Below are 25,950 nucleotides of genomic sequence, written 5' to 3'. Positions count from 1 at the left end.
GCGGTCCCGGCCTGTTTTTTTACGACGATGACTTTTTTTTGAGAAATCGCGGCACCTTTGGCCATCTTGCTCGGTCGGGCTCCTTTTCCAAGCTGAAAGGCTCCGGAGGCCCGTCTTACGTAAAGAGTTTCGGTCCCGCTCGGATGTACTGCAGCGCAAGTGGCAGCTAGGCAACAAGGATGATGGAAGTCCTTGGTCGCTACCTCGGAACACGGCGCCACCTACGTCCTCCGCACTTTGTCACGCACTTGAAAATGAATGTCGGATTAAGAGCCCCGCTTCACCATCGCGTCCGGGCGGGAATCCGTCCCCGGGGGCTCAGCTTTAATGCCAAAGGTCTCCCGGCAGGGGACTGCCTGGAAATGTACCATTTGGTCCCCTCAACTCTTCATTTGTCGACACTCTGCGGTTGGATGCGTTTCTTACGTAAACGCACGAAAACCAAGTGAGAATGGCAAAACGTACGGAATTTAGCCGTGGGGAATCTCTCCGGCAACCCTTTCCATTTTTAAGATCGCCATCGACTGACTCGACCGCTGGATTCTCTCGGGTCTCGAAAATGTAACAAGCCAAGTAAAGAATTGAAAGTATCGAGCCAAAGTCAAAAGTCGTACTTTGTTGCTGTACTTGTCTAGATTTTCCGCAATCTTTACTTGGGCAGCTTGTCAGTCCGATTTTAAAAAAAAAAACCAAAAGAGGCGCAACGTATTAAAAGTGCGTCACTCAGTCGACGCTCAACAAATGACAACAAAATGTCCAAAAAGGCTTGTTGGGTATTGTACAGCACGTTGATACTTATATTCTGCATACTTTGTTGCAAAATGGCTCCTGGCTTGTTTGAAAAGAGAAAAATTGTGCAGCGACGCACACGCAGCTCAGAAGCCGTCCGTGGTCTTTTGTTTTTTAAAAAAAAAAAAAAAAAAAAAAAAAGCCTTTTGGTGTTGACGCTGGCAGTTTCGAATTACAGATGCACCTGGTCATCTTTTATCTATCTTTAGATTGAGGGGATAAAACATTTATTTTTAAACTTCCTCTGCCTCCACTGTCGTCCTCATGACAGCGCTTGTATTTAAATGGATTGTTTTTCGAACTCGCTCTTGTTGGCTTTTGTTTTGCCCTCCTCCTCGGCGGCGGCGGCTGCCTGTGCAAGGTTATCCTGCGCCATTTTCATGTGGGTCAGGCCGATTTGCGCGATCCCCACCAGCTCATATCGTCGTCGTCGACGCTGCCGCTCGTCAGTGTGCCGATGAGAGGAAAAAGCGGCTTTCTCGGGGACTTCCTGTGGTGTGGAGTGTTGCGGTGAATCGAAAATGATGCTCCCCCCGCCGAAAGCCGCGTAGACTCGCTTCCTGCCGTCGTAGCTGAAGTCAAACGCGGTGAGGTCACAAGTAGACCGGTGGGGGGGGCAGCATCTGCTACATTTGGGGCCCAAGCCGCAACTTCAGTGGGGGCTAATCCCACCGAGTTGACATGTTAGTCACCCTGGAGGAGGCTAACCATTTTGTTTGTTTCAATCCTGGGTCGCCGATTTGAGTTCGGACCATCTCGATTCCTTCAGGACGATCCAAAACGATTCATTGACCTGAAATTGATTCGGTAACTTTGAAGCGTGAAATGAATACCTGAACAGTGCAGGTGAAATCCGATATAGACGCAATCCGCTTTGGCGTTCGGCAAAGCTGGTAAAATCACTTCCCGCGCGATCAGGTGAATGGGGAAGGGGGCGGAACTTTAAATGTCTACATTATGTTCATTTTTGTACACAGGATATCGCCGCAGAGCCACCACCGACGGACGCTAGACGGTCATGAGCACCATAAGTGCTCGCGTGTAATGCGCATCCATTTATAGTACGGACCCCGAAATTCTGGAAAACCCTCCTACCCTTCTGGAATGCATTTTTACAATGCATGATTTTGCTTCTACACACGTGAGCAAAACAGGAAGTATTGTATGTATTTCATTTTATTTCAAGGAATGACTCTGAAGTTCAGCAATTTAATTGAACAGGAAATACTTTTCTTCACATCCGTACCTTCATTTAGTAAATGAGAGAACACACATACTGTATGTGTATGATTTTTTTTTTAAAACAAGATGTGCACAATTCTTCAAAGGAAACCTGGAGGACCAGGCAAAACACATTTCATTTTATTTGAATGGGATTCATACTAAATTGTCAAGCGTTTCAGAAACGCATCATCATTGAACCAAACATCGCCATAAAGAAATGAATGAATGAATGAAGATTGTTGTTCGGTCAATTATGTAAATTTATGAGCACAACTGTAAATACTGTATATGCAGCACCTGTCTCATAACCTCTCGGTGGCGGTGGCATATTGGAATCAAAGTGTGCAGCTTTTTCACGACCTCTTGACAGTGGCATACATTTATAAAATATGAACGTTTTCCCTATGCCTGCGTATACTTTGAACGATTGACTTGAGAATTTTTTGGAATGCAATTTATACACAAGAAATTACGCTACGTTTCATACGTGCATCCATCGTTTTTTCTACCGCTTCTCTGGGTCAGGCTGCTGAGGAAGTCGCTTCAGCAGAGATACCCAGACTTCCCTTCGTATATATATCAATAAATGATGTCCTTTTGTCCAAGGACACCAACCAAAAAGAGAACCAAATTTTAGCAAGACGGACTTCAAACAACGGTTTCGTCAATCGTCTACAATTCGCCGTTTCCGTGTGGGTCATGTGACATTTTCCTCGTAGGGGCGAGACCCTCCCTCGGTTTTCAACAACCCTGGCAAAGATGAATGGTTAAAAAAAAAAAAGAAATACGAGAGTTTAAAAAGAGTTTTTGGGCTCATAATCTATAAATTGCCAATTGCTCCAGATAACAACTGATCATAAACAAGTTGTAACAGTTTGGCCCGGCGTCAAATTTCCTGCTGTCGTCGCCACGGCCGAAATCAGGAAACGTGAAACGGTGGGAAGCAGTTGTCAGCGCCACGTAGCGTGTTTTTCAGCGAGCGCTCATCTTCAAACGTGTCAAATGGTGTATTTCGAGACGAACGTCAGGGTTTGGGAAGCGCCTGCGGCTCAGCCCCAAAAGGCTTCCCTCGGCCTTTTGTTGCCTTCTACCAGGAGCCGGAAGGGTTTGCAGTCACGTCCGTCGAGTGCAGTTTCACACGGCTGCTGATTCCCTCCGCCTGGACGAGGGCACCATTTCCATCGCAAGGAGGAAAGAGGCGGCGGGATGCCGTCGCCGGCGTGGTCCGCGTCCCATCAGGTGGGCCCTTGTGGCCTCCTCCTGGTGTCGTTTGGCCCGTTTTGGAATTACGGCTCGCGACCTCAACCTCAAGTCTCCCAGAGACTTGTGGGAAACGCCGTTCGGGTCTGAAGAACAAAACGTGACGTTTCAGTTCATCTAGGGAAAAAAAAAAACCGCACGCAGCTGATCCGATCCGGATGAGCCCAAACGCCGGTTCGTTGGACGTGCGGCGCGAGGAAAGCCCGCTCGGCAAAATGGAGCAGAATTGAATGTGGCACCGTAGCAACTCGCGGCAATTGCTTGAGTAAACATTGCCTTCAATCAGTCGCGTATTTGGTCTGGAAGGCAGACGTTCGTTCCAAAGGTCGACAAATGTTTTTTTTTTTTTTTTTAGCTGTTGTCGTGGTTTTTAAGTGTTTGCCTGCCTTAAACCAACCCAGCAGACTTGTCTCGTCAAGTCTCGCTTGTTTTGCTTTCGCAAATATTGACAATATGCTCTTTGTGTACTTTGGCCCAAGCGTCGCTTGGTAAGGATCTTGTTTGTGTCGCTGCCACCTTGACTCGCGAGTCGTTCCTCGGGTCGCTCATCCGTCGCGACTCGTGACCGCTTTAGAAACCTGAATTTCACGAAAAAAAAAACCGGACTAGACGACCGTATTGGTCAGCGGCAGTAAACGACCGGATTCCCCTTGGCGAAAGAAAGTCAATACTTGGGGAAGATTTCAAATTGCAAAGTCTCCTGGAAAGCAGTTCTCATTCACGCAGTCATACTAAAAACAATAAAGTGGCCACTAACGTTGACGGTATGAGATTATTGTATGGCATATGTAATGGGAGTAATGTACTGTACATACTGTAATACGCGCGTGTCGCTTAAAGAGTCACGCTGACTGCTTAGTTTGCGTGCGAGCGTCCGGATGGGAGTTGTGGCCGACAGCAGCTCCTGGCAAGTGTTTTCATTTTTAGTTTGTCCCGCCCAATAAACAGTTGAAAGTTTTCTGGCGACTCTCGCGCCGGTCCCTTGGTTGCTCACTTTTTCACTCCAAAAACGGATCAATTGACCGACCCTCCCCTCAGTTTTGGCACTCAGAAGTGCGAGTTTCTCGGTTGGCTCCGATTTCAATTTTTCTTGTCGTTTGTGTTGCAGCGGTGCCTTCTCTGAGGTGGTGATGGCCCGCGAGAAGACCACGGGGAAGATGGTCGCCATAAAGTGCATCCCCAAAAAAGCCCTGAAAGGGAAGGAGAACAGTCTGGAGAACGAGATCGCCGTGCTGAGGAAGTAAGGTCGCGCGTCGAAGGCACCGTTAAGAGGGGGGGGGGGGGGGGGGACAAACAGTTGCTGTGGAATTGTTTGTTGACTTGTTGAGCCAAGTCGAGGACCTCTTCCTCATCCAGGCCTCCTCGATCTCCTTAGTCAGCTTACGATGATGACGACGATTATGCTTTTTATTATTGTTTTAAACAGCCAAATGTTCAAGCTAGCCGTCTTATTTTTGCCCATTAGCCTAATGCTAATATGCGGTCGCATGGAACGAAATGAGCGAGTCGCTTGAATACCTTCAACCACGGGTGTCACGTCGGAGTTATGCTTTCCCTCAGAGGGCCGTGAAGCACCGTGAAAGCATAGAAATGTTGACGTGATTGTCTCATGTTGTTACAAACGCACAACAAATGGATGGATAGCTAGTTTTGAAGTCACAGGCTAACAAATGGACTGATTGAGCTTTTCACTTGATAGTAAAAGAACGATTGGTGACAAAATACGGTTGCCGTATCTTTTCTCAATCTTGTCAACGCAGACGATTTGCTTGCGCGGGCCTCAGAAAATGGTGCGGTGGGCCGGACCTGGCCCCCAAGCCCTGAGTTTGACACCTGCGGCCCAAACAAATGTTGCTTTCCTAGCAACCCGCTTCGCTCCCCAAACTCAAAAGTACCTGTGGTCCCCCAAATGTGTCAAAATAGAAGAGGAGGGAGAAGATCCCGAGGACGACCGTACCAGCAGTTGTGAGCAATGCGGCGAGCTGGTCCTGCAATTGTTGGGGGGCGGGGGGGGCTCAGCGGCACTTGGAGTTTGTGCGGCCGGCCCGCCTCGGTTCTTGTGCTCTATTAAAACAATAACCTTGATATTTGAAAGTAGAGATGCCACACAGCATCGAAAAGGCATTTTACAAAATCGGGTTACGATTCATGTCAACTGTTGTAGCGTTTCTGTCACGAGTAGGAAGGAGCTGCGGCCGAGAGCAGGCGGAGGAGCAATCTAATATGATGAGCAGTTACGGGGGCGGCGGTGGAGAGAACAGGCGGTCGGCTCGGTGACGTCACACGGAGGGGGTCAAGCACGCACGCACGCACGCACGCACCCTGAATGTGGCTTACTTGCGTCGGTCGGGCCGTGGTACCTCCAGGAGAGGCCGCGATACTTTTGGCGAGGTTCTCTGGGAACGGGCAGGCCGCGTGCGGGAGAGAGAGGACGCGGAAGCGCCCTGCCGGCCTCCAAACGGTACTGCCAGGCAGCGCACAAATGGAATTGCATCGAATAACGGCGCCGAAGCGTTCGCCTGGTTCCGAGCTCGAGGATGTCCTTTCTGTATGGGCCCCCGTTGCAGAGATTGCCAACCCGAACGTACGAACTTCCGGCGGGAGGGACGGCGAGCGCCGTGCGGCCGGCTTGCGTGTTGCCAGGTTACCGTTGCCGTCCTCCTGCTTTCTTCCGGTCGCCCATGCCGGTCCCGTTTCGCGAAAGCGGGACCCTCGTTTTGCCCCGCCCCCGATTGACTCATTGCTGACCTCGCGACCCTTGACCCTCCCGGCAGGTCACGCAACGTTTCCTCCACACCAAAGCTCATTGCGCCTCGCTGTGTTCCGCAGGATCAAGCATGAGAATATCGTGGCCCTGGAGGACATTTACGAAAGCTCCAACCACCTGTACCTCATAATGCAGTTGTGAGTACGACGCCAGCCTGAATTTCCAAATTTGTTCCATCAAATCCAAGTAATTCACCAGCTCGGCAGTCGGCGCACAAACCGCAGGCTTGTATTTTTTTGTTTGTAATGCTTAATGTCCGTTTACGAAAGGGTGTCCGGCGGCGAACTCTTTGACCGCATCGTGGAGAAGGGCTTCTACACGGAGATGGACGCCAGTCGGCTCATCCGCCAAGTTTTGGATGCCGTCAACTATCTCCACTCCATGGGCATCGTGCACCGAGACTTGAAGGTACCGAAGGCAGGGCTGCCATTTGCGGAAAGACGGGCAAAAAAATGGATGGCCTGAAAACAATTTTTTTTGGTTTAAACTCACCTTTTTTTCTGCAATCAAACTTGCAACCCACTCCAAGCCGCTTCCTGATTGGCCGTCGGAAGCAGCGGCTATGACGCCACGGAAATATTTTGCCATATTAAAACGGCTTCTCCCCCCCCAACGGCGAAATTTTGGCCCGATATGCGCCGAGGAATGGATTCTGATCCTGTCCCCCTTTTCAGCCAGAGAACCTTCTCTACTTTAGTCCGCACGACGAGTCCAAGATCATGATCAGCGACTTTGGCCTGTCCAAGATGGAGGGCACCGGCGGCGTGATGGCCACCGCCTGCGGAACTCCGGGATACGTGGGTGAGTTCCGAGATCGGAAAGCGCCGGCGTGACCGAATTGCTCGCCAACCCGAATGTCGGAAAAGCAAAATCTTTGCAAACCAAAATTCACGTTTTTGGTGCATGCTTGACATTGAATAGTGGACAGAAAAGTACATCTTAGCGTCAAAATATTCATTTCACTTGAAAAGTCGTCTTATGCGGTGAAATATTTCATCTATGTATGTATAATTTTGAAAAGCCCAAATTTGCCATCTCTACAAACAAATAATAATACAGGACAGTCAAGAAATGGTGATTTTTCAAAACCATGCCCTCAAATTATATTGCCACGTGAGTACTGCGACATATTCAAATTCATGAAATCGGAAAAGTGAAGTTCTGAAGAAATAATGTCGCGTTCGGCCTCGCTGTCACCGACCCGCGACGCGTTCGACGGAATCTCGACAGCAGGGTTGAACATTTTGGACGTCAAGCTCAGCCATGATGTTAGCTTGCAGCGTCACGCTTGGGCCTGTTTTTCTTCCGCGCAGCCCGTCGAAGCACGACGGGGGAGGGGGGGAGGGGGGGGGGAGTTTTTTCATGAGTTCTTGGAGCCTCATCTCATTTTTCTGATGTCGCAAAAAGTTTGCATTTGAACAGGTTTGTTTCATAACAGCAAAATGATCTCAAGTCGATTTGACCATTTTAATGGTCTTCTGACTTGCGTCCGATCGTTTACTGTATCTCCGGTTCTAAAGCCTTCACGCTGGCTCCCAGTCAGGTTCAAGTCCTGCTACTGGTCTCTAAAGGTCCCGAATGCTCACGGAATACAAACCCGGTAGGGCCCTGAGAGAGTCCGAAGCAGGTTTTGGCGATTCTGTTGGACGCGGCACAAGTGACGTCGGCGCCGAGTGCGAAGTACGAAGTGCTTGTCTGGGAAAACGTTTGATTTTGTGCTTTTAATCCCGAAAAGCACATTTGTACAAAATGCGATTTGGCTTTGGGTCCTGGCGGGCGTGCCGCCCTCTAGTGACACGATTTCCTCCAATTTTGTTTTGCGGCAGCACCCGAGGTGTTGGCGCAGAAGCCGTACAGTAAAGCCGTGGACTGCTGGTCTATCGGGGTCATCGCTTACATCCTGTGAGTGTTCCGGTGGAACGCAAAAAAAAAAAAAAAAAGTCCAAATTGTTGTCAATGCGATTGGAAGGAAGCCAATTCTTTGCGGCGTCACGGAGGCGACCTCTCTGACGCCGACTCTTCCCCAGGCTCTGCGGCTACCCGCCGTTCTACGACGAGAACGACTCCAAACTCTTCGAGCAGATCCTGAAGGCCGACTACGAGTTTGACGCGCCGTACTGGGACGACATATCGGATTCTGGTGAGAAAACGCAAAGTCACCCGACTGCAAATGTGGGAAAGAGTTTTGGCTCCAAAAAAAGAAACGTGACTTTGATTTGTGCTCATTTGACGCTACAAATGGTCAAAGCCAGAGAAAGTGCAAAATAATTTTTTCTTTGCAAACACGCCACTTGCTGGAGTTGAACCTCGGTGGCGTTTCATCTTTGTCTTTTTTTTTTTTTTTTTTGTCCCTCTTTCACCGCTCTGGAAATTCTTTTTTTTTTTTTTTTTTTTTTTTTTTTTTTTTTTTTTTTTGGACCGATACGCAATTAAAAATATGAAGCTAAGCTCAAAAACTCCACTGTGCCGCGGTCAAACTGTTCGGGCGTTTCGGGGATGCAGATTCTCCATCCTGATTCATCCAACAGCTGAACAGAACCCAAAAAAAGAAAAAGGATTACAAGTGATGGATGCAAACGTTCACAGTTATGAGTCATATAAGTCATATATATATATATCATACGTAGTCACATCATGAAAGATTTAAAAAGCTCGGCCGGCTTTTGCGCGGGCAGCGTGGGATCGATTCCCGCTCGGTGACGGCGGCGACCCGTCCGGGGTGCAGTCGGCCTTTTGCCGGGTTGGACTCCATCCCCCCTGCGACCCATGTGAGGATACGCAGCTTGCCAAATGGATGGATGGATAAAAAGCACTCTCCAGATATTTCTCTGTATGTATTTTTTCCATTTGCGTTGACAGCCAAAGACTTCATCAGCTGCCTGATGGAAAAAGATCCCGAGAAGAGGTTCACCTGCGACCGGGCTCTGGAGCACCCCTGGTGAGGAAACGTCCACAACTCTCATCTCGGCGTGCCTTTTGTCAAAGCCGTCACCGTGGCCACCGGGGCCGTTCCGCCCGCCGTCCCCGTGAAGAGAATCCCGCTGAACAAATGAGCGCTAATTAGTGCCGGACGTGGACGCGCGGTGGACTTTGTTACCGTCCGCCGCTTCCTTCGCTGCAGTTTCGATCGTGTCCAACTAGAGGAAAAGCCCGAGTTGTAGTCACGCTACTCCATTTTCTGACAACCTGCTGGAAATGCTCATATTCCTCCAATGACACGGAATTAGTTTTGTAGTCATAAACGCGTAACGAGCACACGTACGCGTCAGCCGCTCGCCTGCTAGCTAGCGGTCAGCGAGTTCACAGCCGGCCCGAGGCGACGCCGCCCTCTCATTCGCTCGTCGTGCCCGGTCCCGCCTTCTCGAGTCACAGGTGCTACAGCGTAGGGCTGCGGGATGGCGACCCCGAGCGGGCGTCGGAGCCACGCGTGGAGCTTTAAATTCAAGATGATGGCCGGTTTGTCAACGGCCCGCGTGATTGCAGTTGTGAAAGCGAAGACCTTACGAGCTCCCGGAACGCGCAGGCCGCCGCCGGCTTCTCGCGCGCGGGAGTTGACGCCAGCGTTCTCTTGGTGTGTTTTCAGGATCGCCGGGGGGACGGCCCTCTGCAAGAACATCCACGAGTCCGTCAGCCGGCAGATGCGCAAGAACTTTGCCAAAAGCAAATGGAGGGTGAGGCCACCTGTCGTCATTTCCGGGGGGGGGGGGGGGGGTTTGTTGAAAACGTTTCACCCCAAATCTGAAGGGAAAGGAAAAATCCCAAATGAATTCTTCAATTTTCCAGGACTGCGAAGACTAAGAATGTATTTCGACATTTACCGCGGATCTTTTCGTAGCGACGTCGCACCTAAGCTTTTTCAACGTTAATAAACAAAAGTCAAAGTTGATTATCATAAAGCGAGCGGGCAAATTGGGAGACGGACTCGACTTGAGCACGTTTAAAAGTGATGGAAATATTCCGACGCGTTGACGCTTCAGCCCTTGCTAATTTGCATATTCCCTTTTTCATTATTTTGCGTTGCCTTTTTTTTTGTGTTTTTTTTTTTTGTGCGCTCAGGCCAAAGTAAAACAAACATCACTTTGCCACCATCTCGTTATTTTGTTGTTGTGCGGCTTGCACAGTGATCGTGTGTTCGTGGCGCTCTCTTTGAACGTTGCCCCGCGTTTATTATTGTGCCAAATGACTTTTTGTTTTTCCCGCTCGTTGTTTTGTCAGTCGGGTCCTCGTCTTTGTTTTCCCGTTTGTGACGTCACGTGAGTTTGTGTCGACAGAAAGTCCAAAAGTGTCCACCTTCTCTCCTCGTTTCAGCAAGCCTTCAACGCCACGGCGGTGATCCGCCACATGCGGCGCCTGCAGCTGGGCGCCAGCTTCGGCGGCAGCGTCCGCGGCGACGGCGCCGCCTCCAGAGCGCCGGCCAAGAGTCAGTCGGTGGACTGCGCCCCGCTCGCCACGCGCCGCTGTGAGTGTCAACGTTGGCGACAGACGTGTTTTCCTTGTCCTTCTGGTTTCCCTTTTAACTATTTAATAACATGATATTGTTCCCTGCGTGTGTACGGCGATCTGCGTTCAATATAGTTTGAATGACAGGTTGCCCTCCCCAGGCTGAAAAGCAGACGAGATTGGCCAATAATTAAAAGGATCGGCTCAGCGTGACAGTTAAAAATTGTGTCTGGAACTGGAAATTTTGCCTATATATATATATATATATATATATATATATATATATATATCTCGATGACGTCGGCTGAACGAGTCGAAGGGACGTTCTCGTCGTTGCGTTGCAGTATTTGGCGTGCAACACACTTTTAAGTTAAATATTAGTAACTTGGACATGCAAAAGTTTTTCAGATGAGGAAAGTGTCAAGATTCCCTTTTTTATTTATTTATTTATTTATTTATTTTTTTTGTTGGGCAACCCTCGTCCTCCTAATTTGTCAAAGAGTGGAAAGTTACCAGTAGATTTTTCAGGGCGAATCCTAAAATGAAAGATTGCTTGCGGTTTTGTTTTTGTTTTCTGGTTTGAGGCGTCCCAAAAGCAAAACCCTTGAAACGTTTCCCCGCTGATGACTGACATAAAAAGCAGCAAAGATCCTTTTGAAAGAATTAAGAGGGGGGGAAACCCCCTCCCCCCACACACCGCCACTTCTCCTCCCTCTGTAACGTAGTCCGTCCTGCCGCAGGTCCGCCGACGGCCCCCCCGCCGGCCCCGGAGGAGGCGCACCTGCCCCGCCCCTCCACCGTCACGGTCATCCACACGGGGACTAAATGACGCCAGGTTCCGCGGGAGGTGAGCTGGGAGACCACCGAGCTTTAAGACGGCTCGGACCCCCCCCCCCTCCCCCCAACCCGCCACCACCTCGCCGCAAATTTTCGGGAGGATTTTGAAGAGCTCAGCCTGGCGCGCTGAGGACGACGGGAGGGACGCCGCTCCGGGTTCTCCTGGTCGAGCTGCGTTCGGGACGGTAGGGAGCGCGTGAAGCGCCGTTTTTGATCCGAGCTGCTGTCGGCGTGGTCCGGTCGGATGCTCCGGCGTTTGCCTTGTGTAAATATTTTGCCCGGACGGAGCCGCAACCCCTCGAGCTTTTTTTTGTCGCCCTTTGACCTCGGTTGGCCACGACGGGCGCACCCCACCGACGTTGGGCTGTGATTTCTTTCCCCACGCTAACGATGTTGAGGTCCTCCTCGACCGCTGGGGGGGGGGTGACGGTGACTGAGTTCTCAGGGATGTTGCTTGAAGCCAACCAACCCCCCCCCCAACCAACACTGTGTACCTATTATTACGCTTATGTGCCAAGAGGAGAATTTGCTCCCCTAATGTAAATTGTTGCGAGTGGTTATGCGGAAAATGTTGATATATGAACGGAAAATCAGCTTCCCGGGTGACGTTCATTTGACCTTGTCCATAAAAAAAAAAAACTTTGTACAAAGCACATTCGCTGCTTAAAGTGCTTTAACGTCAGCGCTGTCACGTCGCTACTTTTAGAAGAAGTTGATGGATTCAATAGTACAAGGTCGAATTCAGACGAGCGGGTTGAATATCCGAGTCCCTGTCATGTAAAAACTACGTCTTTGAAATTTGTCGCACACCACAGAGAACGTTGCCAAATTGAAGTCATTGGAAAAAAAAAAATGAGGCTTGACAATGCGGGACACCCCCCCACCACCCCCCACCCCCCATCGACAGTCAATCAAATCCGAGTAGTGCGAGCCGTGAAAATGGCTCCATCCCAACGTGGCCTTCTAAAGCAGCCGGCGTGCACTTGTGGCCGACAATGAGACGCTCTAAAGATGACCGCTCATCCCAATGACGCTTTCCTTTTGAAATCTGGAAAACTGAAATGAAAAAAAAGCTTTAAGGTCAGTACGGCAGGATTTTGTTTTGTTTATCTGTCGCATTTAATTTGTTTTGAATGTTTTTTTTTTTTTTTTTTTTTATATGTTGGGGTCCGCTTTTAGTTTTGACGCTTTGGGAAGCAAATCCCAGCGTGTCACCCTTTAAACGCCAAAGTGGACTCGTCCAAAAGAATTGTCAACATTGCGCCAGAACCGAAGAGTCACAAGTCGGACTTGAAAGAGTCTCTCGGCACTTGCGACGAGGTCAAGTGAAGTCCACCCGGGAAGTCCGTTTGTGACAACTTGTGATGTTTCCCTTTAAAAAAAAAGAAGGAAAAAGTTGTTGTTGTGCTGCTTTTGTGTTGATGCCAGCTCTTGAATTTGACGGAGAGAGCCTCTCTCCTCCTTCTCTCCTCCCTCTCTCCTCCTTCTCCTCCTCCTTCTCTCCGGCGATGTTCCCGCCGAGTCGAGAAAGAGATTAATCGAGCCTCCCTTTGCTGTAAATACAAACGTCGGATTTATTTCTCCGGCTCTGAATGTTTCTTCTTCTTCTTCTTCTCTTTGTCGTCTTCCCTCACAAGGCACTTAAATTGCGGCGAAAAAAAAAAAAAATCCCGCCACAAAAGCTGTGACCCCCCCCCCAGCCCTTCGTCGTTGCACGTGTTGCATGATTTGATGGTGAAACGTTGACATGTATTTCAAAGAAATAAAATCCAGGAGGCTTCTTTGCAGCACGCGTCTCTGCATCGTTGACGAGAGCAAAACTTTTTGCGTGTTCCGTGTCAAACACGCCAAAAGCAGGACGATCATCTTTCTCTAAACCCAACGTGAATGCCACGAATCGGTTCCGGCTCCAGGGGTGCTTCTGGAGGCTCCGTCGGGAAGTTCGAGCGCAGACTCAGGAGGAGCGGTGCGGTTTTTGTCCCGGCCGCGAAAGGCTCAGGGAGGACGAGGTACCGAACCCGCTCATACGGGCCGTTCGGACCCTGTACGACCGGTGTCAAAGAGTTTGGTCCGTGTTGCCGGACCCGTTTTTGGTGAGGGTTGGACTCTGCCTTTATCAATCCAATCCTTTTATACAGACAGAACTTTTAGGCGCAGCCGACACGCTTCGTTGGGCCTCGGTATTCAATCTCTGTTTTCTGCAACCGATTCTGGTTCTGTTGGCTTATTGTCTTGTTTTGCAGACGGCTTGAAGCAAGCACACGTTGCGTCTATTTGGAAAGCTGAGCGAGCAAATCTTTTTTTTGATCTTTTTTGTCATTTCTTGCCTTCTTCTTTGTTTTGATCTCTTTTTTCCAGTGTGGCACAAATTGCACTAGAATGAAGAAATTGAATTTTGTGTGCCGTTTATTGGAGGGTTGGCAGCTCGAGGAGAGATAATCGCTGCATATGAAATATGACGTTCAATGCGTGTCAAAATAGGAACACGTACGATGCCACGGAAACGGGGAGAAAAATGAAAATGTCTTCCCGTCAGAGTTCAAAGGTGAGTACCAAAATCTTGTCAGATGTCAACGTCCACATCTTCGTCTTCATCGGGCGGAGGAGTCGGGCGAGTGCCCAGCGCCGGTCGGGTCGGGCGTCGTTTCCCGAGGGCGTCGCGCGCCCGGCGGACGCTCTTGCTGCTGAGAGTCGCCACACAGAAGCCGAGCTCAGCTGACAATTTTGCAGGGGGGAAAAAAAAAGGTCCCGATTCGCACCTGAGACTCCAGGTGTCAACTTTTGCCACCGCGGTCTCAGCCGGGCTCGGAGGTCCGTGCGACTCGGCGCCTGCAAAAAAACAGCGACAAGGTGGTTGTCCCGGCAAATGCTGAGTCCGTTGGTTGTTGGTTCCCTTCCCGCGCGTACAAACAAACCTTCTTGTTGGTTCTCGGCCGCGTCGCAGCGTCCGGTCCGCTTCCGATCCGGGCCGCGGTCGTCCCCCTCGGCCGATAGGGAGGCGCGGTAGCGGAGCAACGGCCGGCGGCGGCGCTCGCTCAGGCCCGCCGCCGACTCGGATGCGTGCTTCTGCAGGTAGGCCAGCCTAGCGCCAAAGTGCGCCAAAAACACAACAAGGTCCACCAAGACGGCGGCGAGCGTTCAATTCCGGCAGGTAGAAGGTTCAAATCCGCAGGAGGGGGGGACTGCACCGTACTCACACGGTCCTCTTGTCCGGTTTGAGCAGCTTGCCGGAAAACTCGGCCAGGACGCTCAAGTAGGGCAGGAACGACGCCGGGGCGGAACTTCCGCAGTCCCGGAAGGCGAATTCGACGCCGCTCCTGCAAAAAGTCCCGCGTGTGCCTCAGTCGACGGCGGAGGCGGCACGCGAGGGCGTCGGCGTCGGCCGACCTGTGGATGAGGACCACGCACTCGCGGAGCTCGACCGGGTCCCCGAAGGTGAGGGCCAGGCCTTTGGCCAAGTCCCTCAGGCCGTCCAAGGTCCCGCCGGAGCCCCGCTGGCGCTGGAGACGCTCAAAGGGCTAGCGGAGACGCCCCGCAGACTCAAAGCGGTCCCGAACTTGACTTTGTGAGGGGCGTTTTGTTTACCTGCTGTAAGGCCAGCACCAGCCCCCGAGTGCTGCCCAACCTGTCGAGCGCTCGGCTCCTGTGGACCGTCTCCTTGATGATGTCGCCGAAGTCGCGATGATGCTGGTGGACGGCGACAGCGACCGAGAGAGCGGGCGCGTCAAAATCATTTTGGTCACGGGCCACATTTGACTTACGCTTTCCTCAAGGCTATTGACGTTCATCCCTCGTTTCATCGCATCGCAACCGATTTTTTTCGCCACTCACTCGCTCGGCATCGTGCGGAATTAGAATTCTCTCGTTTGAGGTCGACTGTGACCTTTTTTTCCCCTACGTCACCAATTTCGGACGCAAGCCGCGCGTTTCTGAAGGAAATTCACCAACTCGTACTCAAAACCGGCTTGCTTTTCTACGTCGCTGCAAAGAATTCTGGGAGGCAACCCGATCTGCGGGTGCCACTTCCCGCGGGGCCTGCCGCCGACTACGTTTCTTCCTCGTCTTAAACAGGGAAAACTGCCCGCTCGACGGCGACCTCGAGTGGACAAACCGAATAGTGGATTGCAGCTAAGAAGCCGCGACAAGAACTCATTGGTGGCTAATTTTGCTTTTTTTTTTTTTCTTTGTAATGAACCAGGTTTGATTCCGCCGACCAGCGAAACCGACCCCGTCACATTGATGGAGTACATTATTCATTTCATTCGTGTTCCACAAATCCAGGATCCATCACGTGTGTGTTTTGATTTGTGCCGCCACACACGAGGAGATTTTAGTTCCCAGTTTAAGGGAAGATCAAATTAGCTCGGCGCGGCGCTTTGACGCGGCCATTTTGCCTCCGATGTACCTCTTGCAGCTTTGTCGGAGATCCCTCCCTCGTTCCCCACGTCACTCATCTTTCCGCAAAGCAGCTTTTTAATTGCCAAATGCGCTACGGTCGCGGTCAAAAACATGGCCGCCAACTTCCCCTCTCATCTCGTTGTTTTCCCGTCACGCAAACGTACCGTCACGTAGAAAGTGAAGATGTCCGCCGCCATGCTCATGTCCAGCACGCCGTCGAGGACCAGCTTGCAGTAGGCGGCGAGCATCCGTCTTCTGGCGTCAAGATCCTCCAGCGTCTCCTCGTCTTTGTTTTCGGGGCGGCGGACGGCCGGGAAAGGAGGGTGGCGGGATTGGGGAGGAGGTTGGGTCGCAGGGAAAAGAGCACAACACAGCAGCTTGACAGAATATTGACAAAAAAAAAAAAAAGGCAACTTTGAACGAGAAGCAATTGCCTTCCAGAAAGTCATCGTCGGCCTCCTTGTTCTCAAAACGTGGAAATTAACGTGTTCAAGACCACATCGGCAAATTTCAGCTTTCTAACCAATAAAAACAAAAAAAAAAAACAGGCTGGACTCCAATTCCTCAGAAACGCTGGCCGGCACGCGCCGTCTGACGGCCATTTCCACGGGTCGCTTTGGACCGGCCCGGTATCGAGCGGCCTCAACGCCGCGTTAACCTTTGGCAACGAACCACGCGTAACGTCTCACCTTTGCTTTGGTGGTCGCGGTCCGGCTGGACGAAGACGTTCTGGCGCACAAAGTTCAACAGCGCCATCTGCAGTTTGGGCGTGGCCGCGTAGGGCGGCGGCCCCCGGGGGCCGAGGTGCCGCAATCGCCGCTGGTAGGAGTGAGCGCTGAGGACGTCGCACGCTCCCACGAAGGCCTGAAATTGTGTGTGGGGGGGGGGGTTAATAAAGCAAAAGGTTGAGCAAGGATAAAGTGGGCAAAAAAAAAATAAAAAATCGCCCCCCCCCCCCCCTCCCGCCCCACCTGCCGGCGGACGTCGCGGTCGGCGTGGGAGAGGCAACGCCGGCTGGCCTCGCTGAGCACACGCAACTGAAGCCTTTGGCGCTCGGCGTCTTCCTAATAAGACGCAAAAAAAAAAAACAAAGTCTTGCTGGCAAAACTGCGACAACATTTGCAGAAGTTTTTGTTTTAATTTCCCGTCATTTAGCTACACCAGTCCTCCAATAAGGAACCGGGAAAGATGATCCGTGTTAGCGTTCTTCACAAACTCACCCTGGAGGTCGGAATGTCGCCGCTTCGGCTCAGAGACCAGAGAACGCAGTAACACAAACATTGCAAGACTTCCTTCAGTACCTGCCACACCAAAAAAACATCCCGTGAGTTGTTTCTTTCTTGCGAGATCTTTGTTCGTCGATTGCAGATTTGTACCCACATGTCTGTGGTTTATTTGTTGGCTGTTTGATTTTAATGTTGCTTAACTGTCAATTTCAACTTTACAGAGTCCGTCGCAAAACGACTCGCGCACATAAAGAACATGAGAAGAACGCCACCCGGCAACGAAGGTGCTTGCGTCATTAAGTTGCACCAAACTACTCGTAAAACGCTACACGGCACTGCTACTGCAATTTTCACTCCCAAAAAACGAGAGTCACATACGCCACCACGACTGGTTGGCTTTGCGCACAACACTGTAAAAGTGAAAAAATCGAGGGCCGCACTAACATTAAACTTTCACGTTGAGGTGGGCGCCAGTCTCAGACCAGTGATCTAAGCAACACAACGAAGAAGCGTCCGTCCCTTGGCGGACTTTGACTTTCGCAAGGCCGGCGAGGAGAAAGGCGCTCACCTGAGGCGGCGGCCAAGAGGGGCAGCCTTGCAGCGGCAGGAGAGGCGAGAGCAGCCCGAAAACGTTCCAGCTCGACAGATCGTGACAGCTGCCGGGAAGCCGACCAAAAACGTCAGGGCCGCATCCCAATCCCGACAATCTCTCGCTTTTCAACGACCTACTTGTGGAAGGCGCAGAGTTTACGCAGCAGGACTAAAACGGCCCCCGTTTGGCCCTCGTCGGCAGAGAAGGCGCAACTCTTGAAGATAAAAGGATGGATGACGCACGGACCGACGGACGCACGGTCGGTCGGTCTCACCTCCAGGCTGGCGCTCAGCGGGACTCGCAGCTGCTCCAGCCAGTCCCGGACCACGGAATCTCTGGCGGCTCGCGCCGGGGGGGCCCAGGCGGTCCCCTCCGCGCAAAGACGCAGGAAGGAGCGGGACGCCGCCTCCAGGACGGCGGCGTCGGCGTGGAACTCCAGGGCCAGTCGCATTTGCGATAAGAGTCCGGAGACCGACTGGGAGGAATTCGACACGTGAAACGGCAAACGTCAAACTGGGAACGTTTTATCCTCCACGTTTCCATGCACACAAAATTGGGGGGGGGGGGCAACGTTCGGAAATGGCCGACTTGAAGCTTTACAAAATCGTCAAGAGAAAAGATTTGACTGGATTAATTTTCCTACGCGTGATTCGCCGTTGTGCCGTAGTTTCAAACATGACGCGGACGCATTCAACCATCTGCGTCGAGCAAATTCCAAGTTGCCGGGCGCAACGCCGCTGACCTGTGCGTTTCGGGCCTCGGGGCTCTCGGGCAGGAAGTACTGAGGAATCGTCATCAAGGACGCGAGCACGTCCGGGCGATCTGAAAACTTGCAGAGGCGCCCGCTGTCACGCTAACGTCACGGCGTGGGAACGCCACGATGGCGGCGGCGGACGTACCTTGGCCAGCAACTGCGGCAGCGCGCTGAGGAAATGCCGCGTCAGCTCGGCGCAGTCGTCCAGCTGAACTTTTTTCTCCCTGGAACTCATCACCTGGTCGAAACAGGAAAACGCACTTATTACAGTGTTATTACACAACGGCTTGCCATGCTGGGCGCTGGGCTGCGACGTCCCGAAAAATAGAAACGACGTTTTCATTCCTTTGGACTTGTTTGACGGGCTCCAATGTTTCCTTCGTCGTCCGCTTGCGAACTCGTGATGTCGACACGATGCGTTGCTTCATGTTAGCGTTAATCCGAACCAACCTGACCGATTTATTTATCGGACGATTTGTTGAGTGTCCCGAGAAAGTTTGGCGAGTTGGTCTACGATTTGAATTGATACGCATCAAACCGAAGCGCCTGGATGTAAAATGAGCTACGGGTCTGTGGACCCCTGACAGAACCGCCTACCAGGGGCCACAGACCCGATTTTCCGTTCCGTTGAAGCACTTTTTTGGGGGGGGGGGGGGGGGGGCAGATTTATTTTTTTTAGGGGGTTAGCGTTATAGTTCAAAGTTATCGTACATGAATAATAAAAGAAGTTTCAAGTTGGATCCAAGCTTAGCAAGCCGGTGCGCTGGGTTAAGGTGACGTGCAGAACTCGGCGTAAGCGAGTCGCTGCAGTCAGCCTCGAGGGAGTCGTGTGAACTTTGCCCCCAGGAAGCTGTTCAAGAGCGAACGCCGCATCCGCCTCTCTGCTCTACGTACAACGGACGACGAATGGGCCTCGATCGCGCGGGTTCCGTGACGTCAGTCCCGTCCAGTGCCCGCATTGCCAACCAATTCCGGAACGGGCGCGACGAACGGAAAGCGTTTTTGGACGCGCGGCTGACTCAGTCCCGACGGTCCGTTTTTGTCGGGGATCCCTTCCGCCAAATCCTTTGCGAGGACTACCTTCTTGGCGCCGGTCCTCCCGACCGGCGCCGGCCCCTCGGACGCCTGACGCACGGAGGCCAGCGCGAGCTCGGCCAGCGCCGCGTCCTGCTCCCGGGCGAGGCCCGCCGACGGGAGCGAACCTCTCCGAGGGTCTCGCAGCAGCAAGGAGGTGATGGCGGGCCAGTCCTTCAGCAGGCCCCCGCTGCAGTCCCACAGGCTGTCCACCAGGTAGACCACGTGCTCGTGCAGCTGCGGGGCCAACGGGTCACTCGAGAGCGCACGCGTTGACACCCAAACGCAAAAAACAAAACCCGCTTCACCTTAGACGCCTGGAAGAAGTCCAGCAGGGCCTTGAGTCTTGCAAAACTCTGCCGGTGAGGAGACTCCCCGGGACTTTTGTTAGCGGCCAGCTCGTCGTCGGCGGCGCTGACGAGTCTGAAAGAAACGGTTTCTGCCTTCTTTTTGAAATTTCACCGCCAAATCTATTTTATCTCAAAGGTGGCGCGATGGATGACTAACCCTCGCCTCACAGTTCTGAGGACCGGTGTGGTCTCAGATAATGGATGGAGAAAAACCTCTATTGTGATCTCTGTATTTATTTTTGGATGATTGCGCTCTAGTTTCATGTTTTGATGTGCCCCGTGACTTTTCCCACCGTTTCCGAGACCGTCCGGCACATCCCCCGTCAAACTTTTTGGGTCACCGACCTGAAGAAGAGCAGCTCGCCGGCCGCGGCCGCCAGGGGGCGCTGCGAGCAATAAACCAGCCGCAGGAGAAGCTCCTGGTCCTCGGAGCTCAGCACGTCCGGGCAGGTTCTGAAGGGTTACAGACGCCGGGCCGGACGTTACCGCGGCGGGAAAAAGTCCGGCCGCTCGGAACGGAGGAGCGAGGACCGACTTGGAGATGAGCAGCAGCAACTTCATGGCCTGCAAAGCCACTTGGTGGTCTTTGTCCAGCGTCATGGAGATCAGACGATCCTGCCAGAGCAGACGGCGTTCGTACCGACAAAAGCGTTCCGTGCATTTGGCCGATGCCGAAGGCCCGCTTTCACCTCACCTTGAAGCGGGCGGTGAAGAGGTCCAGTTGAGGCAGGAGGGCGGGATCGCCGTATAAGCTCTGCAGGCCTAAAACGCACTTGAGACGCACGTCCGGAACCTGCGGGAGCAAACGCAAAAGCGCATTCTTGGCGAGGCCAAATGGCGTTGGCCGCACGTCGTCACCTTGTCGTAGGACGCCCAGTCCAAGTATTTGAGGTGGCAGTCGCTGAGGAAGACGGAGCTGTAGCGCCGCATCCACAGGGCCAACTCCTCCACGCACAGGGAACGGATTTCCGGGTGGACGTCCCTGTCGTGAAAACGCACGCGTGGCTCGTTGCCGTGCCGACGACGACGTTCCAGGAACCGACGGACGAGGGCGAGGGTGGGAAAATATCGCCAGACATTCCAAGAGAAATACAAGGAAGACGAGGACCCGCGACTAGGCGCCAACGTTTCTTTCGGCACCGTCCCGAGCTCCACGTTTACCGGACGAAGACCGCTCGGATGTTCTACTCACGGCTAACGTTAGTTCGGGGAACAAAGTTGCAGCGAATACTGAAAGGCGGAACCGGGCTGCAATTTAGGATGGAAAAAAACGATTGCCTCCAAAAGATCAATTCCATCAAACTTGAGAGAGCGCCCGATCGCATTGATTGCCACCGCCAGACGACTCCGTTGGATCCCACTCGGGTCCGCTTTGATTTTTTTACTTCATTTCCGACTCGTCATTGCTTGATCATTTATTTTCTGTTCAGTTGGAATGTCCTGCAAGGAGTGTCAAAATTGGACATATCAAAGAATTTGAAAGTGACTCCGGCAGACCCCAAAAGCGAGACTGAAACGTTAAAAACTGGCAGGAAGTGACGAGCGGTTGTCGGTTGTACCGATATCGCTTGAGGAAGACGGCCTTGAAGAGGACGTCCATGGTGCCCTCCAGCTCGGCTCTCTTCTCCCGCAGCTTGAAGACAAACGACAAGCGCGAACGTTAGCGGCGAGGGAGGGAGGGGCGGGGCGGGGCGGGGCGGGGTCGCGTCTCGCACCTCCTCCGCCTTGTGTCGCGCTCGCTCCGCGCGGGCCTTCTGCCGCTTGGGCCTCGGCGCCCGCTGCAGGTCTTGACTCGTTGCGAGACCGACGCTCAGGTCGGCGGCCACCTCGATCAGCGAGCTCAGCAGTTTTACCGCTGATCAAAAGAGTGGCAAACACGTCACACCAGGAATTGTGCCACTGACGTATCCGTCCGTCCGTCCCCGAACGGATCTTTGGTTTTTTGGTTTTCCCCAAAAATGATTGATCCGTGCAAAGTGTCGAAAAGGACTTGCGCTCTTTGTGAGGCGTTCGTGGTTGAGCTGCTTTCCGAGACGCCGCCCATTCGATATTTAATATGACAACATAAATGCGGCGGGGAGGACAAAATGTGTGGACTTAAAACATTGCCACGAGGAACTCCACAGTCGGGCCTGACTGCTATTTTAGATTCTGCAAACATTTGATTGCTCATCAATGTAAAACTGCAACTTCATTACAGTCAAAGATTGTTTTGTTGTACACAACGGACATGAAAATATACAAATTCCTTTTGTTATATTGTGCGTATATTCTGTCCATTTTTCATGGAGCTTCTCCTCCCTCACTGGAGTCGCTCTCGGCTGACTTTGGACGAGAGCCATCGTAGACCCTGAACCGATCGCCGGCCATTACATAGTATTTTGTCCATATTGAATTGCAGTATGTTGTATAAAATTACCGTCACAAAGAATTTATCAAAATTATTGTTATGGCACAACTTATAAATGGCCAAAGTCCAATGAAAAACACTAATCTTTTAAGCGTTTCTTTTTGTTTGTTTGTTTTTGTAGTACATAAGCCTTGTTCGGACACAAACAACAATTTTTTTTTTCCCCCCATTGTACAGCGGTGCAGCTTACTATTGCTCTTTACTCTTACCAAAACACACACACACACACAGACCAAAAACTTCAAGACTTTGCAAACCTGCATTTCCCATCTGTCGAGCGTTGACGCGGCTCAACTTTGGCCGCAGCCGAAGAAAACGGAACCCCCACCCCCGGGAAAGGTCGCTCCGACCCCCGTTGACGTGCTTACCTGCTAGCGTGCAGGTGTGGCGGAAGGCGCGCACCCGGCAGTCGGAGAGGTGGGACAGCAGCGACACCAGCGCCGTCATCAAGTAGCTGTCGAAGACCAGGCCGCAACCGCAGCGGCGGACCAGCACCCGCACAAAGTCGCTCAGGTCCGAGTGGAAGCGTCGGCCGCGCGGCGCCGGCTGGCTCAGCGGGTATTTGCCGCTGTCCTGCGGTGGGCCAGAGAAGAGCGTGACACGACGTCAAAATCCTCCGCCGTTGAGCAATAATCGTTCATGTCGCTAGCAAATTGTGCGCGGAAACCATTTTTCACATTCATCGAAAAACGTGCAGCAGCTCGCAAAAGTGACCCCTTAAAATCTTTCACGGGGCGACACGAATGAACGACACTTTGCACGCCATCTTGTAAGCGTGTAAAAGGAATTTTTCCTCCAAATAACTGACGTCCAAACCAAGGGCAAGAAAAGTGGGGACTCTCCAAACGAGATCCAAAAGCGCGGCGCCGCCCAAGCCGATCCCGGCTGGCTTTGTCCGGAAGGCGGACCGGTCGCCGGTCAGTCGCGGGGCACGTAAAGAATACGGACAAACTTCGGCAGCGTCACCGAGCGGGAACCGAAGCGAAGGCGGGCGGGTGGACCTGAGTGGCGAGGCCGTCCGTGGACATAAAAAAGCTTCACTTCCCTGCTAATCGGGACCGTCCGCCGATTCGAATGACAATTTACGTCGTTTTTCTGATTCGCTTTTTAGTGTAAACCGACTTTCGGGTCACATGACCTCGAGGTGAAAAATGGTCAATTTGATCGAGTGACGGCAGAGGAGACGCCACTCACCGCGTGCGTGGGCCAAGTGACGGTGAGAATCCACGGAAAAGCCAGAAACTTCTTGGACTGCAGCCCGGCGACCTGACGCCCGACAAGTCGCAAGTACGCCATTAGCACAAAGTCGGGACGGACGCGGGCGGTCGTCGTGTCGTCCGACCTCATCCGGGTCCTCCTCCAACTCGTCCAGCATCTTGTCCACGGCCTCGCCGTCGCCTCTGACGTGACACATTTCGGCTGTGACCACACCTGCGGAGCAAACGTCAGAAAAGCGTCACGTGCGCTCAGAGACGCACTCGACGTCCTCTCGCTCGCTCGCCTCTGCAGCCGCAGCAGCGGACGAAGAACCCGACCAGGTCGAGGAGGGCCGCGTCTCGGTCCTCGGCGTACGCCTCCTTCCAGCCGTCGATCACCACCTGCTCACACGCCCGTCAGAAACGGGCAAAAAAAAAAGAGCGGGACGTCCCAACGTCCTTTCCTTACCGCCATGGCGCTCGGACCCATGGCGATGACATCGAACAGAGTGACGGCCTCCGCGTCGGGGCGTTCACGGCCGCGGCCGCGCCCGCTTTTGGCCTTTTTGCTCGTGACGTTCTCCGCTTCCGTGCGAGTTCTTTTCCTCCGCCTCTGCGTTTCAGACAGACGACAGGCGCGGTCGCTGCCATTGGCGGGTATACTCGTCGATCGGAAGCCAAACGTTCACTGCCAATGACGGTTTGTGATTTTCAGGCCCTCACGATTCTCATTTGCTCCGACTCGTACGGTGAGCCGTGAGGTATTATCGAGGGAGCTGCGTGGCTTTCCTAATCAACTTCGGTCAGCGTAATCAAACAAAAGACGGACTTCAATAAAAGTGGAGAACCACTTCAAGGATGAGCGGAAAAACGTTGAGGAGAGGAGTGTCGCAAGAGGCACTTTCAGTTTTTGGAATAAATCTGCAAACATTTCAACAATTGCACTTTTTTTCTGAGGTGTTGTGTGTACATTAATGAGAAAAAAAAATTACTTTCATGATTTGAACAAAATGTCTGCAATTTAATTTAAAGAGTGAAAAACTTAAGCAGGTCTGAAAACTTTCCAGGCCTAATGTACAGGAAACCTCCCGACGGTTTGTCAGTGCACGTGCATATCCGTAAATTCGCCAAACTTCACGAAATCCGTCTAAAAGCAGTTTGTGAAGACGAGTCAAACGTTTGACACTTCTGACAAGCACCAAGCGGAAAGGTTTTGTACTCCCTTGTTCCTGGGCGGGGCTCTCACGAATTTGAACAACGTACCCCCCTGCGGCGTCGGTTCTCGTTTCCGGACTCATCCTCGGAATCGTCGACAGCTTCTGAGGACTTTCCCTCGGCCTGGCTTGAGCTTCTACTGCCGAGAACAAACACTTTATTGTACGGCCATTGAAAATAAACGAGGCCGTCGAAAACGTGTCGGGTCAAAAAAAAAAAAAAAAGTTACTTGAGCTCAGAAGGTCCGGACGCGGCTGCTGACGCGGGGTCCGGTATCATGTCCGTCTTCACACAGCACTCACGTGACTTGCTTCACTGGGAACGTCCAAAAGTCTGAATGACGTGTCCAGGATCAGGACCACGACTCGGACCAGAAGCATCATTTCATCACGAAGGCCACAATGCCTCAAGACTTGCTCGTCTTTGCATTTTCTACTAACTGCTTTCTTTCTCCATTCTGCCTCGAATTAATTGCCTTGGACAACCATTTCCAGGCAGGTGTTCATTTTAAAAGGGATGCCTGAATTTCATCTTTAGTTGAGGAAAATCATTAAACGCAAAACAATACAGCAAGCAGTCAAACCTCGAGGTTTTTAAAGAAAAAAAAAAACTACTAAGTCAATTTTATATTGACAAAAACCGGGTGCTATCGCTCAAGTAGCTTTCCAGCTCAGTACTCAAAGCGAGTTTCATAAAACGGTTTTAACGGCCTCTCTAGGTTACAATCGGAACTTCGGCTTCCACGATGACTTTAATGTAAGCTTTTGCGACCTTGTAACCTTTTCTGACATGCCGTTTTGTTTTTGTTTTTTTGTTGTTGTTCTTCTAAGAATAGGCGGTCCACAAACGCCTCCCGGGCCGGACTTTGAACACCAATCATCTTCCCAACCACTAGAGGGGGCTCGTCCGCATCCGATATGCTTTTCGGTACTATTGGCCCGCGACGGAGCAAAACGTAAACTTGCTTGTCAGCCTTCTGTCTTTTGGTCTTCGGCGGCGGCGCACGCGGACTTCAAGTAGACACGCAGTAACAACGGGCAGAGTTCAAAGGCCGCTTAGAATCGAGAAAAGTCGAACGGCGCACGTTTTACAAAATGCTTTCACACGCAAGGGGGCGGCGCACTTTGGGCACCATCACACGGGAATTGAAGTGCGCCTCGCCAGTTAGGGTTAGCCCCTTTCTTCTTCTTCTTCATTCTCCGAACTTGAACTCAGCGGTCGGAAACGGAATCCAAGACACGCTCGAGTCCGACACGTCGGCTTACCGTGGACGTCGTCGGCCATTCATCCGTTCATATTTTCAAATCAAACGCGAATCCCAAACAGACATTTGAGCAAAAGCTTGCACGTCTTCTTCTTCTTTTTCTTCTTCGTCTTGTTTTCGTTCTTTTCCTTTTGGTGAGCGTGTCTGTCACGCG

The 25,950-nt window shown here is 52.0% G+C and overlaps 2 protein-coding genes across 16 annotated transcripts in view; one reads left to right on the top strand and one right to left on the bottom strand.

The window, feature by feature from the left end:
- LOC133502696 (calcium/calmodulin-dependent protein kinase type 1D-like) overlaps positions 1-11,349 on the top strand; it is a 14,215-nt gene extending 2,866 nt beyond the window's left edge. The window contains exons 1-11 of one of the 2 annotated variants that reach the window (XM_061823779.1): positions 1,168-1,376; positions 4,382-4,513; positions 6,103-6,177; positions 6,310-6,448; positions 6,715-6,841; positions 7,867-7,942; positions 8,068-8,180; positions 8,900-8,978; positions 9,624-9,711; positions 10,349-10,499; positions 11,221-11,349. In XM_061823779.1, the coding sequence (XP_061679763.1) occupies positions 4,404-4,513; positions 6,103-6,177; positions 6,310-6,448; positions 6,715-6,841; positions 7,867-7,942; positions 8,068-8,180; positions 8,900-8,978; positions 9,624-9,711; positions 10,349-10,499; positions 11,221-11,309 (1,047 nt within the window). In that variant the 5' untranslated portion in view covers positions 1,168-1,376; positions 4,382-4,403 and the 3' untranslated portion in view covers positions 11,310-11,349. Of the gene's footprint in view, positions 1-1,167; positions 1,377-4,381; positions 4,514-6,102; positions 6,178-6,309; positions 6,449-6,714; positions 6,842-7,866; positions 7,943-8,067; positions 8,181-8,899; positions 8,979-9,623; positions 9,712-10,348; positions 10,500-11,220 lie in introns of those variants that run through there. The other variant, XM_061823778.1, reaches the window with a different exon arrangement.
- On the bottom strand, positions 8,966-25,950 carry si:ch211-269e2.1 (cohesin subunit SA-2). 14 transcript variants are annotated; one of them, XR_009795543.1, is made up of 34 exons: positions 25,798-25,950; positions 24,762-24,847; positions 24,581-24,671; positions 23,787-23,930; positions 23,623-23,719; positions 23,464-23,552; positions 23,316-23,387; positions 22,490-22,694; positions 21,427-21,566; positions 21,271-21,344; positions 20,570-20,693; positions 20,406-20,504; positions 20,247-20,326; positions 20,057-20,164; positions 19,670-19,784; positions 19,368-19,598; positions 18,433-18,525; positions 18,276-18,362; positions 17,808-18,008; positions 17,671-17,747; positions 17,510-17,597; positions 16,936-17,016; positions 16,687-16,779; positions 16,405-16,579; positions 15,880-16,001; positions 14,903-15,004; positions 14,705-14,835; positions 14,515-14,634; positions 14,233-14,399; positions 14,077-14,146; positions 13,871-14,001; positions 9,722-9,778; positions 9,303-9,644; positions 8,966-9,177 (listed from the first exon to the last, which is right to left on the bottom strand). XR_009795543.1 is itself a non-coding variant. In XM_061823771.1 (32 exons), exons 2-31 carry the CDS (start codon positions 24,809-24,811, stop codon positions 13,881-13,883), a joined length of 3,447 nt encoding a protein of 1,148 aa, XP_061679755.1. In that variant the 5' UTR covers positions 24,812-24,847; positions 25,798-25,950; the 3' UTR covers positions 9,666-9,778; positions 13,871-13,880. The 14 variants fall into 14 exon arrangements, 5 of the variants coding, with proteins under 5 accessions (XP_061679755.1, XP_061679756.1, XP_061679753.1 ...); XR_009795544.1 differs by having other exon boundaries at positions 8,966-9,473; positions 9,545-9,644; XR_009795542.1 differs by having other exon boundaries at positions 8,966-9,644.

The sequence above is a fragment of the Syngnathoides biaculeatus genome, chromosome 6 (genome assembly GCF_019802595.1).
Source record: "Syngnathoides biaculeatus isolate LvHL_M chromosome 6, ASM1980259v1, whole genome shotgun sequence".
Lineage (NCBI taxonomy): Eukaryota > Metazoa > Chordata > Actinopteri > Syngnathiformes > Syngnathidae > Syngnathoides > Syngnathoides biaculeatus.
Note: the sequence above shows the minus strand (reverse complement) of the source record. Positions and strands in the feature narration are given on the sequence as shown.